This window comes from Diplotaxodon limnothrissa, linkage group LG12, assembly GCF_057381915.1.
Source record: "Diplotaxodon limnothrissa isolate DT_005_m linkage group LG12, D_limnothrissa_male_GT1.1, whole genome shotgun sequence".
NCBI classification, from domain to species: domain Eukaryota; kingdom Metazoa; phylum Chordata; class Actinopteri; order Cichliformes; family Cichlidae; genus Diplotaxodon; species Diplotaxodon limnothrissa.
In genome coordinates this window covers 25,413,585-25,429,742 of record NC_140607.1, presented here as the reverse complement: position 1 = coordinate 25,429,742, position 16,158 = coordinate 25,413,585, and the positions used below count along the sequence as shown (strand labels likewise).

The following is a 16,158-nucleotide window of genomic DNA, read 5'->3' as shown; positions in this document are numbered from 1 at the left end:
GAGAACACACAAAGGTTGGACTCAAACCTTGGACCAGGTGATGTTGCTAACAGCACCACCGTGAATGGACTAAATTTATGGGAAAGAAATTTGCCAAAACAGTTCTTTGGTTGCTCGCTATTCATTCCTGCACAACAGATCTTGGAGGTGCCACAGCTGTGACGAGACTCACCTCTCACCTGCTACAACTGCCAGACACGTGTCACGACCAATAAATACGTTATTGACAGACATACAAAACCTGTCGATGTCTTACCTTGGTTGCCATGGGCGCCCTGAGGCAGTGAGTGGGTGAGGTTGGGCAGCTCGTTGCCGTGGTTACCGTCCTCCCAGGGACAAACGTCCACACTGTTCCATCTGCGCAGCTGGCGCAGCCATGATGACTTCTGCTCCGGTTTACAGTGGGGGTTCAGTACGATGCACATCCACAGGGCACCTGGACACACACACAAACACACACTTCAGTTACCTGCCCTACTTCTCAGTTTGTAACAGTGATGTAAGCAATGAGTCATACAAAAGCCATAAAGTGTGTCTTTTGAGATTTAAAATACCTTTAATACAGATATCATGTGAGATTGAAAGCTCGGGGCTGTTTTTACACCCTAACACTGTTTCTTGTTCTTTTAGGAGCACATTTTACGTGCTGCCGCCATCTTGCACTGGAATACAAAACTCTGTGAAAACAGAGAACTTGACTAGTCCCGAGGCAACGCTGACTGCACACACATCATTTTAGAGTAAATTGGAACAAACAGAATATGAAAAGTGGCTATGTCTCTGGGGATACAAGCACAATCGGGGATTTTACTCTCCAGACTCCAAGAGATATGTATACACTCACATTGTGTGTGTGTGTGTGTGTGTGTGTGTGTGTGTGTGTGTGTGTGTGTGTGTGTGTGTGTGTGTGTGTGTGTGTGTGTGTGTGTGTGTGTGTGTGAGTGAGAGAGAGAGAGAGAGACTGTGTGTGACTGTATTCTACAGATGCATATGTGTGCAGACAGAGTTTGGGAGGAAGGACGAAGGCAAGGACATAGACAGAATAAGAAGGGAGAAGAAAACACGGCGGAGAACAGAGAGAAAGTGTAAAAAGGAGGGGGTGAGGGGAGAAAATGAAATGGGGGCGCGGATGATGTGGACGAGAAGACACGGGTGAGGACAAGTGAATGAGGCAAGGCTTTGTGTCTGGAGGAGAGGAGTAGCTGCAACTCAAAGAGGAGCAAGACAAAAGAGGGAGCGAGGGGGAGAGAGAGCGAGAGAGAGAGAGGGAAAAAGAGAGCGGCGCCAAGAGGCAGCATTTACCACACATCAGGGGGAGTGATAAGGACTTGGGAAGAAGGTTTTGAAGTGTGGACTTCAAAGAGACCGTGCACACACACACACTTCCAAAAATACGTGGGATTGAAACAGATGAGATCACTGCGCTGTCCTCGCAAAGTGCAGAACAAGACCAAAGGGAGAAAACGAACATCATCATCAACAACAAAAACAACAACAACAGCAGCAACCAAGGCATTAGAGAAAGAACAACAAAGACGCGGAGACAACACTGCTGCTGTCCTGGTGATGAGCCCGCTGGTTTTGCGGCTTGTGAGGATGTGCTTTGCTGTAGGTACAGCACGTCTGTCAGGAGAACTACAGGATGTATCAAGCCGAGCGAGAGCACGGCGAGCGGCACTCTGTCACATCAGCTTAATATGTAATGAGATGAGTCTGAAAACACTGCAGAGGTTATAACATTTAGGGTTTCAGCACGATGCATTAAATAGCTTGTAATTCACAAAGACACTTTTATACACCACCAGTCACAGTGAGAAAGTGACTGGGCTGTCAGTGACAAGTGTGTGCGGGACAAAAACAAAAAAAACAACAACACCTTTGTGTCGATTTTTGCTAAATCCGTCTAGGCAAAGAGGTGTGTGCACATTTATAGGACAGTATGTGCGTGTGCAGTGTTTCTCGCTCTCACCCAGCTCATCCCAGAGCTGTCTGTACTTGTCGGTCATGGTGGTGCCCTGCTGTCTCCACAGCGCCAGCCGAGGGTCTGCCATGAACTGTTCTGTGATCAGTGTTAACATCCTCGCTCCGTTGGAGTCACGCATCTTCAGCATCTCCCTCACCTAGAGGAGGACACAAGAGGGACAGGCCCGCGCACACATGTAGTTTACAGCAGCTGAGGAACAAAGAGCAGCGATAACACGAGCGGCACGTTGTTCTAACATCGTGTGCGCGCTGAAATATTCATGGCACGTACGCAGGCTTAAATCAATGAAGAACACAACTTTTATGCCTCGGGATGGCGCAAAACACATGTAGCACATTTAAAGATGGCCGGGCATGTTTTCATATCTACTGTGTGTAATCTGTTGATCTTGGTGATAGAGGTAAATACAGTGGTAGCAAACATTTATATTTTAATCTTGCAGCTACTGCACTTGTCAACGGTCAAATCAGGTTTAATGGTCGCATGACAAAATTCCTCTCATTCTCGTCGTGTTTTGTTTCCTTAAAACGCTGTTTTAAATACTTACTGTGCTTTTTAAATCCAGTTCTTGACACAGAAACGGAATAATCATTTATGTTTTCTAAATAGTTCTCCGATTTCACTTAGGGGTTTTAATATTCTGCAAAACTAGATGTCACAAAGAAAATCCATTCATTACATTACATACAATATGGCATCATTAAAAAAATTAAAAAGAATGAGAATCCAACTTCAATAAAATCAGTTACTAGAAGAAAAAAGTAAACATGTTTCTTTGTGCATAAACAGCAGCGATAGTTTTCTCTTCTCTACTTCACTTTTCGTGAGAAGCGCTAATCACAAGAGGGACTGGTTTATTGTAAACTATGGTGGTCAGCAACTTCTTCTAGGAGGCATTAACACTCTTGGGTGTGCAGGAATATCAAATATTAATCTGATTTGCTACTTCTTTAAAGACAGGGGAGGGGATTTTTCAGTGAAACACCAGAAAAACAAAAAACAGTCAATTTCAACTTTGCAACATGTGCGGAGACAACACTCACGCACACACACACGCATGGACACTTGCAGTAGATTCAAAAGTTCAAATGCAGTGGATGTGTGTTTTAGATTTAAGGGGAGCTCTGCGTAAGCGCAAGTGCGTACGTGACTCTCGATGTGGGCGTGCACGTCTGTGTAAGCATATACGCGGCTGTTAGTGGGCGTGCGCGCGCACTGAAATGAATATAACAGGCAACAAAGAGCATGAAGCCGAGAGATATTCTAAAAGCCAGGCGGACTGGATGATAATGGCCTTGGCTTGCAGTCTTTACATAGCACACAGCGCATTAATGCTGGTCTAGCTCTGCCACTGTAATACCAGGTAACGGAGCGAACGGCACGTCTCTCATGTAATCTTTTAATCACGGGTACAAAGGAGCATACAGCGCGAGCTTTCGCCTTCCGATACCTCTCTCTTTCTTCATCTTACAGTGTCTGTCCCTCCTGCAATTAGCTCCAGCATGACGTTCAGTGTATGTGCTCTCTGTATTATGTTGTTTTTACTCCTGCTTCTTATAAAAGTGCGCTAACATTATGGAGAAAATATTTATTCAAAGTAGCTGTTTGTTCTTGTGAGAAAGACAAAAGAGCAACGTGAACGTGTCCGTGACTGGCAGGGCTGGTATGTACTGTATGAGAGCTGGTGTGTTTTGTACGTGTATGTGGGAGTGTTCCTGGGTCTTGACCTTGCTGAAGAGCAGGTTGAGCTGCTTGCCCGAGCCGTGGTATCCTCCCTGGGACAGGAAGAGCTTGACCTGCTCCTGAACCTGCTCCTCATCCAGGTGCCAGCAGTTCTCATCATCCACACTAGCTCCCGCTGTGGGGTCCGGGGCCCCTACACACACACACACACACACTTCAAATCTTAAATGTGCATAAGGCCATAACATTTTTTCCCCTCATTATCTCTTATCCTAATTAATACTATGGCATTTTTGGTATAGGACATTTGTGAATATATATTTGTCAAATAAAACCCCGTGCAGATTTTATATTCCAGGGAATGAGATGAAAGTCAGTTTAATTTTGTTCATGAAAAGCACAAAAACAGTGCACTTTGATCTTAGCAAACACAGTTAAAAGCTAAGTCTACAAAAAAAACCCCAAAAAAACATCTCTTTCCAAGTTCATTTGCCCTTCCTTTTAAGAAAAAGATCAAAAATATCTCCATAAATAGCCACGAAATTTTAAAAAAAAAAGACTGACAATGTAACTCATCTTTCTACACCTTTATGTCCTATGACTACAGCAACCTGCAAGTGCACTACTCGTACTGCAGGCAGCAATGTGGTGTTTTGTTTCTATAACATTACCAAGCACACATCAGCAAAGCCATTTAGCTATTTGATCTTAACAATAGACAAACTTGCCACCATTGCATTTTAATAAAACTAATTTTAATATAACATAACGTCATTATTTCAGTGCCGCCCTCAATAATTAAACTGCATTACCGATTAAGCAAATTAACTGGTTTCACTGAGATAGATTTTTGTTAAAAGCATGCAATAACAAATTGAGTTTTAAAGATGTCTTTCCGAAGACTCGCTGAGGAGACGCTCAAACTGAGAACCTGAACAGGAGTAACTCTGCTAGCAAGAGTTAGTTTACATTTCTAGAGCTATCGATGGCTCATTGACAGGTCTCTTCATTCTCAAAAGACTCTGTCTCTTCTGTTCTCCGTCTTCTTTTTTTGGCCCTCCTTCTCAGTTTCCTTTGCTCAAGTCTGTTTCCTGTGTCCCGTTATTTTTGGACACCTCCCCATAACTTCTTTTTTGCTTCCTTCATCACTTCTCCAGTTACAAAGCAGCAACACACACAGACAAAAAAACAAAACGCATCCAGACTCTTTTATGCCTTTTTGTGCTTCTTGGTTTCCTTGGTTTCTCTTCCCGAGTTGTTTGCCCTTCTATTTGTACTTGCTGCTTACCTCTTCTGGGTAAGCAGTAAGTACAGCATTGATAACAAGAGATAAACAAATCTGTCTAGTAACCTCTTGATCTGTATCTCTGCATTGTTATATCTCTCTCTCTCTCTCAGAGGTAAAGAAGAGCTCTATAGTGTTGATTGCAGCCACAGAATCTCTGCTTGCCGTCTGGCTCTTATTAATGAGTAACATTGATCTCGCCACACTTCACCTTCGCCTCGCAGTCAATACGTGCGCACGTAGAGGCTGTTAAAACCCACATGCGATCTTAAACATGCCCATTACCTCACAAAGACACTAACACACAGGTTTCCTCACCGTGGACCTGATTGATCTCAGAGTTCTGTGACAGAATCTCGTCTGCCAGTTTCTGCGCAGTAGGCAGAACCTCAGTGTGGTGGACTGATATCAGATACTGGACGAACTTCTGCAGCTGGTCTCTGCTCATCTGGAAGAGGGTTTCCGAGATGGGCAGGTGCAGCTTGACCTGTTCCGGTTTCCGTACTCTGTAAAGCGACAGCGCCACTACATGGGCGCAATAGAAGATGTCCTTGTTTCCACAAGTGCACGTTACCGCCGTGATCTTGCAACGATCAAAGCTCACGCTGACGCTGCAAACGAGCTCCGGTGACGAGGGGGTGGCGGGGTCCGTCACTGTGCCGCTCAGGTGGAAGCCTGAAAATGTTAGAAACAAAAGAGAACGTGCTTTGTTTTAGGAACGTTTTTGTTAAATCCTTCATTGTTTTCCATTTGTCTTTGCAACTAAAACAACAAGCCAAGCTACAGAAACAGCAGACAACTAAGCAACGTCTTATATAATACAGGGACATAACCACCATCAGCCACTAGTTAACGGTGCTTACACTCTTCTTTGTAGAATTGGTTTACTTTGGAGGGTTTTTAAGCATGAAAGGTCTGTTTAGGGTGATGCTAATAGATCTCAGCTGGAGATGGTCCAGGTCCTGTAGTCCCAGACTATGACACTACCACCACCATGTTTGACTGTTGGTATGTTGTTCTTTTTATGAAATACTGTGTTACTTTTGAGCCAGATTTAAGAATATACAAATGACCACAACTGTTAGTATTGCTGAATCATGAAAGCTGACCTTAACTGAGACAAGTAAGGCCTGCAGTTCTTTAGATCATACGCTGGGTTCTTTTGTGACCTCCTCGATGAATCATCGATGCACTCTTAGAGCTCATTATGGCCATTCTTGGATAGGTTCACCACTATTCCAAGTTTTCTCTATTTGTGGATAATGCTTCTCACTGTGGTTTGCTTGAGTAAAAGGGGCTAGTCTAAGGTAGCCACATGAGGTAGTACAGCGTTTGAAGCTTCTGCATTGGATTGAGTTTTTAGTCAAGAAGGTTGCTGCTTGGTTTACAGATCTACAGACACACAGAGGCAACAAGACGTTTTGTACTACAGCAGCTAGTTCACCAAGTGTGCTCTTTAATAAATGACACTACTGTGCACATTGTCTACAAGAATGAATAAACTTAGGATGGAGTTATGTTAAACAGACTCACTCGGCCGCAGTCACCTGCCAAAGGCCCCATGTTCTCTTATCAGTATGATCAGGACCAGCTGCAGTCTACTACCATTACTGTGAGTGAGAGTAGAAGGGCCTGACAGAAATCTAGATGCAGGAAACTGCTGATCCACGGCAAAAGGAATTGAGAAAGAGATAAGGAAGTGAGCAGCGTGCTTGACTTTTCCAGTATGAATTATACAGGCTCTCATTTGAATATAATGTTTGATCTTGTCCTGACTGCACCATCCAGAGGCGTGGCTAGTCATTATTCGAGAATACATATGAATGAACCAGGTGGGGGTTCCCAGCAGTGGCCTAAAACACACACTTATGAGCATATGAAAGAGACACACATATGGGCACACACACACATATTGAGGCACAGCGTGCGATCATGCATTTATTAATAATGGGAGTGGTTAGCAGAGGCCAGGAGTAGCTTATGAATGCATTTATGCGCTCAAGAGAGAACTCTGAAATTCATGTGGACCATGCAAAGACATACATATGTTTAATATGTTTATCAAAGGACCGAGCGCATACATAGATGTGATATCAAGCATGTATTAACGCATATATCAAAGTGTTTTCTGGGGCTCTATATTTGGTATGAAGGGAGGGGCAGGAGTTGAATATTTTATAGGATATAGATGGAAATGAGTGGAGGATTATTCAGGAAAGCTAAACAGAGGTCAAAATAGACACCCTTCTTTCTTTGTCCTCAATGAGTGGAATAAGAAAGCGGGTGACTAAAATAGTGATAATGTGAAATGTCAGCATTGTCCCTAAAGCAGCTTCTAGAAAAGCATAGTTGGAAACTTCATTTAAATATCTTGCATATCACAAGCTGTCAATAGCTGTTGTCTTACAGTTTTTGCCAACAAGTTTTAGTTAGTCCTGCATCTAATAGCATTTCATACTTGGTGACCACTTTCATTGGTTTATTCCTTCTTTTTAGCCAACAATTTCAAGCATTTATTTATACATTTATATCCTTTCAATAGTTACTATTTTAATGACATGGTATGCTTTCAGCTAGTCATTTAAAACTCTTAATTCATTTTATCCAGACATTTTAGTTTGTTTATTTCACTTTTATCTCACCATTTCAACTGTTAATCAATACATCTGGCTAAATATTTCAGTAGCAAGCCATACCATTAGCTTCTCATTTCAGAGTCTTCATTTAAAATTTTACTGAGCTAATTTAAATGTTTATTCATTATTTTTAGTTAACAATTAGCTAACAAACTGTGGATACTTTTCTCAATATTTAAGCTGTTAATACATTAAGGAAACAATTTCAATTTCAACCAATTTTTTAAACTATTAATTTCAAACTTTTTATTAATTTAGCATTGAATAGCATACTTAGCATAGCATACTTTGACTTTTATTTGTTTTAACAGTTAGCTAACAATTTCACTTACAAGGCATGCATTTGGGTAATCATTTTAAACCACTTTAAACGGTTTAGTTATAGTTTAACAGTTGAAATAGTGAAAATAATCATTTTAACAGTTAGCTAACAATTTAAATTACAAGCCAATTTAAATTATTGTTGCTTAACTAACAATTTTATTTCTTTATCTATATTTTTAGTTAACAAACTTAACTTCTAGCTTTACTTTGAGTAAACTTTAGATAACCACTTCACGTGTTTATCTAAACTGTGAATAAACTATGTGTTCCTATTTATTTTGACTGTCTGTTTTCTGCTTCACATCCATTAACTTCAGTTAGCAGTTAACTTTTCTTCTCAAGCCTCTTCAGGCCCCTCCATTCTTAAATTGCTTTGAATTCCCCCCCCCTTTTGGATTAGTTGAGCATTTGTGTCCATTTAATGCTTGTTCCCTTGGATGAGAATAGTTGCTATCGGTTTTATGAGATGGATGCCTAATATAAATCTATCAATACAACATTCAAAAAGCTCTATCAGCATGAATGTAATTGGAGTTTGTAAAACAGAAAGAGCAATGAATTATGATATTTACCCTTTCGCTTAGCATTATCTGCAAACTAAGAAATGCTGGCTGCAAAAACCTAACACTGCACAACACTGCCATGGAGATATGCGTTTCCATTCTGAAAGCCAGCTGGCAGAGGAAACACATGTTTGTTAACAATATCCACAGTAGATTGAGTGTGGATCAAATATGGCAGCCACTCGCATCTGCAGTGATCAAAGCCTATATGTCTCCAGCTGTGGGAGACTCCAGCACTGAGACAATCTTAAACTAGACAAAAACGCTGACATGGTGCACCTGGTTGTAGAGCAGAAAGCTAGCTTATTAAGCTGTAAAAAAAAAAAAAAAAAAAAAAAAACAAAAAACATACAAATGAGGATGTCAAGCTTGTGTTTCGAGAGTGGCCCCTGGTCCACAGAGGGGGGAGAAAGAGAGAACATCAAAAACATGTGGGGCTTAGAGAGCCCAAAAAAAATGAACCTTTGATACAATTGCACACACACACACACACACACACGGTTGTAAAACCAGCTGCACTTTAAAAACCAAAACTATTTTTCTTTCTCATAGAGAAAATGAACAGGGATACTTTTTGGATTCAGAACACATGGAGTATAAAACACTGAACAGCGATAAAAGACTTGCGTATTTAAAAAGCTAAATTCTGTCGTGTTTCCCTTGCTTTAATAGGCATTCTCACTCTCTCCCCTTCCAAGCCCTTTTCATCCATCCACATTCCCACAGCTCTTTCTCTCTCACTCTCTGACAGATGGGTAGGTAATGAGTTTCGCCTTTCCCCGTCCAATCGTCTGGGCACCAAAACCTGCCCCCCACGCCAAAAATGCCCTTTTAATTTAGCCAAGCGCTGAGTACAGGGATATTACTGTTTAGATACACGCACTAGCACACACACACACACACACACACACACAAACACACCTCCCCTGACTCCTGGTTGGGTGGGTATGAAACCTTCAATGTCTCATGTGCTAGCTATTAAAGAGCCTGGTTTCCCCCTCACCCAGTCCACCCAGCTTTCCTCCCCAAGTGGTACTCAGGGCTCTTTTCTGTGCATGTTCAAGGGGCCAGTGTTGGCTTTCAAAGTAACCATGGCGGCCATTTTTAGAACAAGGCCTCTGTGAGGTTGCCCTAGAAACCCCTTCTGACCGCCCTGGTGAAATCACACTTGGCCCAAAACACAGAGGAAGCAGGCAATGACAGTGTGTGAAAGAGTGAGTGAGAATGAGTGTGTGTGTGTGTGTGTGTGTGTGTGTGTGTGTGTGTGTGTGTGTGTGTGTGTGTGTAAAGCTAGCTAGCTTGCTAGACAGCTAAACAGACAGACAGATAGATATCCAAAAATGTCTGTGGACCACCCACACTCTTTGGGTGACCCACATCAAAGCATTCTTTCATATTGCACTTCGATCTTTCATTCTCAAATTGTGTAAGTGCAGATTAGCCAGTATGTGACGTCTTGACCAGCTATGACCACTTCTGCTTATTCCAAAAACAAGGGCCCCCCTGAAATGCCAGATTTGTGCTCTTATTTCAGGGAGGAAAGACCTGGGCTAAGACCTGCAGCTCCTTCAACGTACGTCTGCTGTGACGGAAGAATGCCACCTTTATATGCTCCCTATGAAACAGGATTTAGCTTCCCACATGAAGGCAGTTGGTGGGGAGAGGGGGTTTGCTTCGCTAAGCACAAAAGTGCCCAGTGTTCCAAAATCAGTGAACTAAATTAGATTGAGCAACATACATATATTTCCGCAATCAAATTAAGATTCCAAGTCAATGGAGAAAATTCAGGCCCAGCAGTGGGAAGGTCATTAAGTTTATTGGCTGAATTGGTCCATGAGTGACTGTCACCTAAATCTAATATGGCACCCTGCAGTTCAGACAGCACTCATCCTTTCTGTGTGTGTGTGTGTGTGTGTGTGTGTGTGTGTGTGTGTGTGTGTGAGAGAGTTTGTTTGTGTGTGATTTATTCTGAAAAAATGATGCATTTGAATGAAAAAACAAAAGACAACAAACAAAACCAAAAAAAAATAAAAAGAACCAAGATTAAACAAATGGGCCGGTATGAAAGCAAGTTAACAAAGGCAAAGAGGGAGAAACAGCCAGAGCAAATATTTAAGGCCCAGTCGCCTGCACAGATTCACTTTAGCCTTGCACATTAATCAAATTACCTCGTGGGCTGTAGACAGAGAGAGAGCAACACCTAAATCCGACTCTGCCCTGCTAGAGCTTCTCTGATCCAGAGGGGACCACCTGCAGCAGTGTGAGCTTTAACATGGGATCCTATTTTATGTTGACCAAAGATAGCCTGCTTAAACCTAACAGAGAAAAGGCTATTGGCCTGGAATCCAATCCATTTGGTCGGACTAAACTGAGAGGCCCTGCTGAAAGGAGATCTGAACTGCTACAAGGCTAGAAAAGGGACATAAACTGATGAACAACCCCCACCCTCTAACACGCCATCCCACCCACAGCTAAAGGAGCATTTCCTTCGTCGCAGCTCCTTGAACTGGCCCAATTAATAAGGTTACAAAGACGTACACAAGGCTATGCAGCATCTAAAAGGGTAGGTCTGTGTGAGTAACAATAAGTGCATGCGTGTGTGGTCCTATAAGGAAGAACCCATACAGAGACTATAAACAGACATCAGAGCTATTCTGCAGGAGACCTTGCTCCAGGCGTGTGTGTGTGTGTGTGTGTGTGTGTGTGTGTGTGTGTGTGTGTCCTAGGTATGGGACAGGCTTGAATAACACAACTGAGCTCCAGGGGCAGCCATATTCATGCCTTAAACCCACTGGTGCACCAAAAAAAAAAAAAAAAAAAAAAAAAGTATTTTTCCTCCCCGGGTGTGTTTTCATCACCCACACATTTACACATGCATATTTGTACACAAACACACACACAAGCTCCCAGTCCGAATGCTTATCCTGACAAGACACACATAAGCATAAATTAATGTTCTGAGATATTCTATGAATTTCAATGCATTTACTTCCGTTTGAGAATCTGACAGCAAAATCTGAATGTTAATCATAGGGACGGGAGGGAAAGTATACGTGTATGTCTGTGTGTTTGTGTCTACGTGCGAGTGTGCGCGCACGCTGACGGATGTGTGGGTGATTGGAGTTGTCATCAGCTGGCGGTTGAAATGACAGTCGACTACTGGGCTGCTGCCACTTCGTTGCCACGCGGTACATCAGGAATGACTTGCAATTTTCTAACTATCACTTTCAAAATGGATTCTAATTTTGCTGGATTGGGCCTGTCAGACAGAGATGGTGTTACTGCTCTGCTGACGGATCCCAAAGGTTGGTGTTCAAGAAAATGACCAGTATAAGAAGACAGTGAAGCCTCTCGTCATGGACGGGCTTGAGACAAGAGGAAAAAAAAACAAAACAAAAAAAAAAAAACAGTTTAAGGGATATTCATTAGAAAATGTTGGGGAACAGGGATAACCAGCTAGCATGACTCTATATAAAAAGATACATAAAAGTCTGTAAAAGTTTATTAGGCCTCAGTCACACAGGCCTAGAGACTGATTGGCCATCTGAGAACCACCAGTTGAGATTGAAAAACCTCCCTGAAAGGTCACCAGTATTTTGCATGAGGGATGCCAGCTTGACTGCAAATACTTTCAGCTACTTCCCACAGTGGATGGATCCACATATCGATTTGGCACAGATTTTATGTGACACAATCCTCCAGTTTATCTGGGCTTATGATGGGCCACTAGGAGAACACTAGCTGTTGGCATCCTGAGGCGTTCTTTGCCTTCAGTCAGACCAGAAAGCATAAAAAGTGAATGACATCCCACGACTTCAAGTGATGGGAAATGAGCAGCATAAACATTGTTGAAATTCCATGCAAACGACTGAAATAATCACTTATAAGAAGAATACAGCCGACTGACATATGATCAGATAGTAAATATATTAGAAGGCTGCTTAGGCGACCAGAGCCTGGAATGGAGGCAAGTGACCAGCAGTCAGCTGCAAACCTATAGCTGACGAGCAGATCATCTACAGTGTGTACTGAGCACAAAAGTTGCAGCTAACACATTTCAAAAGCCACAAATTTTCCTTTGAGGCAAGCATTTTCAATTTCCGGTTTGTGTTGCACTTCTCAGTTTCACTACTGCATGAAGACTCGATGGCAAGTGTTTGCAGTCGAGTTAGTGTCTCCCGTTCCAAAAATGGGCAACTGAAGCAAACTGCTTATAATCAAAGCAATCATAACTGTACACTTCTTTGCAACCAATTTCATCTTCTGACTACAAACAACCTGGTCAGGAAATACATATTTATCCCTAATGACCTGTGGTTGCCAGGAGGTCACTGACCAGTCTCTAGGCCAGGGTGACTAGGATTTTAGTAATCAGTTTCATAGTGACTACCATCAACATCCTGCAATCACTCACCAACTGGTTAGGGAAATCTACATTTTTTCCTTACAACCAGTAATTGCCCGGTGAACATGGCTGGCATTCAGACCTGTGTGACTGTGAGAAACTAAAATTGGGGTCTAACAAAACGTGCTATGTTAGTTGTATTTAAGTATTTAACGCTTAAGTCTAAAATTACTATTAGGTGTAATTTCACCTGTGTGGTATTGGGTGAACTGTTCCTTTAGTTGGTATCCAACAAATTTCTGTCACTTGATAAGTTAGCAGCCTGCTAATTCTGTCTCCCATCTGTAAATTAACTATACATTATCCCAATCCATGTGCAAGGTTCATTAGTATGAATGAAATTACAGATGGCTGGAAATGAATGCGTGTAATTAGCAGAAGTCTGTCCCAGAAGACCCACGCAAGCTATAGATGAAGGTAAAGGGATCCATTGAAAAGCCATTGTTTGCTACTACAGCACTTGAGTAACTTTCTGGTGGGAAACCTATAGAGTAAGTTGAGACAGTAAAGCACTAGCCTTGTTCAAAATGAGCTGGTCTGTTCAGTAGACAAAGTAAAAGGAATAAATGGGGATTATTGAAAAGTGTGTTTTTCAGCTTTTATGCAAAATCTGCATGCAGAAACTCCCAGACTGACATGCAAAATAGATTGTAGATGCGTTTCGTTCACTTAATCTGAACTTTGACCCAGAAATCCTTTGGCGATAATGCAGCTTTTAGAAGTTTGTCGAGCCACTAAAGTTCAAATATTAAAATCGATAATAGAAAAAAAAAAGAAAAAAAAAAGAGCAAGTGTGGTTTAAATAAAAAAGATTCTGTAAATGCAGCACAGCGCACAGACAAAAAGCCACTGTGAAAGTTAATGCTGCTGAAAGTGAACAGAATTTATTTGCATATGAAAATAGCTGGGCACTAATGGCACTGGACTGAAAACTGCAGCATGACTGCGAGTGCACATGCGTGGGTTATGTGCGTGTTTTTAGGTTCACTTCTCCACGCCAGGAAATAACCTTACTCTCTTTACCCTTCCCATTTCATTTGGAAAGTCACCCGACACACTCTCTCACACACACACACACACACAAAACCCCACCCCTTGACACACACTCATGATTCCTTCATGCATGCACGCATACTGGCTTCAGTGACTCCCTGCAGTCAACCTCCTTCTGCTCACAAACAGCCCCTCCTCTTTCCTTTTTCTCTCTCCAATAACTGACTCCTCCCCTGTTCCCCCTCCCATGACACACACACACACACACACACACACACACACACACACACACACACACACACACACGCAGAATGTTGCCTAGCCCTAAGCTGACCTGCTGTGTGTGTACTGACGTCACACTATAGACAAGGAGAGGCATCATTCCAGACAGACACGAACACGTGCGCACACACACACAGGCCCCAGCCGAGGGGGAAGCTGCATTCCAGCACAGGCCCACAGACACACAAACACACATCACCACGCCTGGCGGTGGGAAGCATGGGGAGCACTCAGCTGTAGCGGGGAGGAGGGGGAGGATGGCGGGTAGGGGTGGGAGGTAAAGGGGGGGGGGGGGGGGTTTCAGAGGAGGGAGGAGGGAGCGATGGCTCTGAGCCAGTGTTCCTCTGAGCTCAGCACTTCCCCTTTCAGCTCCAGCCAGCCGCCAGTTTGCGTAACGCAGCCAATGTAGCCATGCTGGCTTTTTTTAACCCCTTCTTTCCTGGAGTCACTGAGGTCACACTGGCTGTTCTCTGTTCGCCGGCGCGTGCTACATCCTGCCATAAAGCTGCCTCTGCCGGCACCCCCCCCATCTCGGAGCGTCCTGTTAGAGCATCAGGCCTGCTGGCATGCTACTTGTGCTTCTGCCTTACCTGGCAGAGATGGAAGCAGGTGCACATGTGTGTTAGTGCCACAGTGAAATGTACAAAAAAGTTATTTATCGTCTCCCTGCACAAAGAAAATAAACAAATCTACATGGAACAATTAAACAGGTGGGCAGTCTATTGGAAAGTGACCTGGCTTCATCAGCGACACCCCAGATAAGACAAAACTGTGCAACAGCTACAGCAGCAGTTTTCAAACACCATAACTGAAAAATATGTAGCTTGCACAATAATCAGTTTGACCATTAAAAAGGGAAAAACCTGACACAGGTAAGGTGTCTGTGCACTGCATCTATTCCTCTGTGTATCTGCTGACCTTCTCTCCACTCTATACCCGAAGTGATGTGAGGCTTCATGCATCAGATGTGCCGCCTACCCCCCTCCCTAAAAAGACAAACAAAAAAAAAAAAGACCCAGTGGAAAGTGTCATAGCTCACACTAACCACAGCAGACACAGTCCACGGTGGCAGGATGGGCAGAGTGGGGGTTCGGGGTGTGGGGGATGGGATGGAGGAAGAAAGGAGGGGAGGTTCTCTCACATTTAATATCGCTTGACACGCGTCATCCAGCATCTCTCAAACAGTAGCTGAGCCTGTGTCAAAGCCGTGGCCCTGTCAAAGATCCTGCGCATACAGGACGCACCTTGTGCACACACACACACACACACACACACACACACACACACACACACACACACACACACACACAAATAATAGACAAATAACTCAGCCACCTGGCGCCTTGATCGACGGGCTGTTGCAGAGAACGGGAATAGCTGGGATGAAGACAAGTGAGGGAAAGAAGAGAACGGGCAGGAAGGAGGGGGAGCACGAGAAAGGTTGATGTCTCTGCTGAATCGAGGTGGTCGATTCGCTTGCCTGCGGGCTATTCCTGTAAATATTGACGTTGATGTTAGCACCACTCTCTTAAGGATAAGCTATAAAGCAAAGGGGGGTGGGGGGGTGGGAGAGAGTCAGATTTACTCTGTGCAAACTGTAAGCATCTGAAATCACACGCTACGCTCGGCCTTCAGAAAGCAAGTCGAAGGGGAAAGGATGAGAGACTTTTCAGGGTGAGGACCTGAAACACATGGGGGAACTGAGATCTCTCTCGGTAGGTTTACAACTCACTCCTCTCCTTTCCCCTCTCTCGCTCGCTCGCTCTCTCTCTGGATGGTTAAGGTTTCCATTCTTGGACTAAAAGCAGGCAGCTGACATCAAAACCTTCAGAGAGACCCTTATTTCCCAGAAACAGCTCTGGTTTCATGTAAATAGCTGCCTTTCATGGCTACCTTGAGATAAATTGCACCCTGCTGGACAAGAGGGGGGACAATATTCACCCTGGAGCCTCTTTTGTTGACATCCGTGTGCGTTGCCATGACAATGTGTGTCTGTCCGGTGT

The 16,158-nt window shown here is 43.4% G+C and overlaps 1 protein-coding gene across 1 annotated transcript in view; it reads right to left on the bottom strand.

The window, feature by feature from the left end:
- Nucleotides 1–16,158, bottom strand: part of LOC146621402 (zinc finger SWIM domain-containing protein 6-like) — a 45,839-nt gene that overhangs the window by 14,800 nt on the left and 14,881 nt on the right. The window contains exons 2-5 of the mRNA XM_085367376.1: nucleotides 5,271–5,627; nucleotides 3,712–3,860; nucleotides 1,970–2,120; nucleotides 257–436 (exon numbers count right to left, since the gene is read on the bottom strand). Of these exons, the coding sequence (XP_085223502.1) occupies nucleotides 257–436; nucleotides 1,970–2,120; nucleotides 3,712–3,860; nucleotides 5,271–5,627 (837 nt within the window). The remainder of the gene's footprint in view (nucleotides 1–256; nucleotides 437–1,969; nucleotides 2,121–3,711; nucleotides 3,861–5,270; nucleotides 5,628–16,158) is intronic.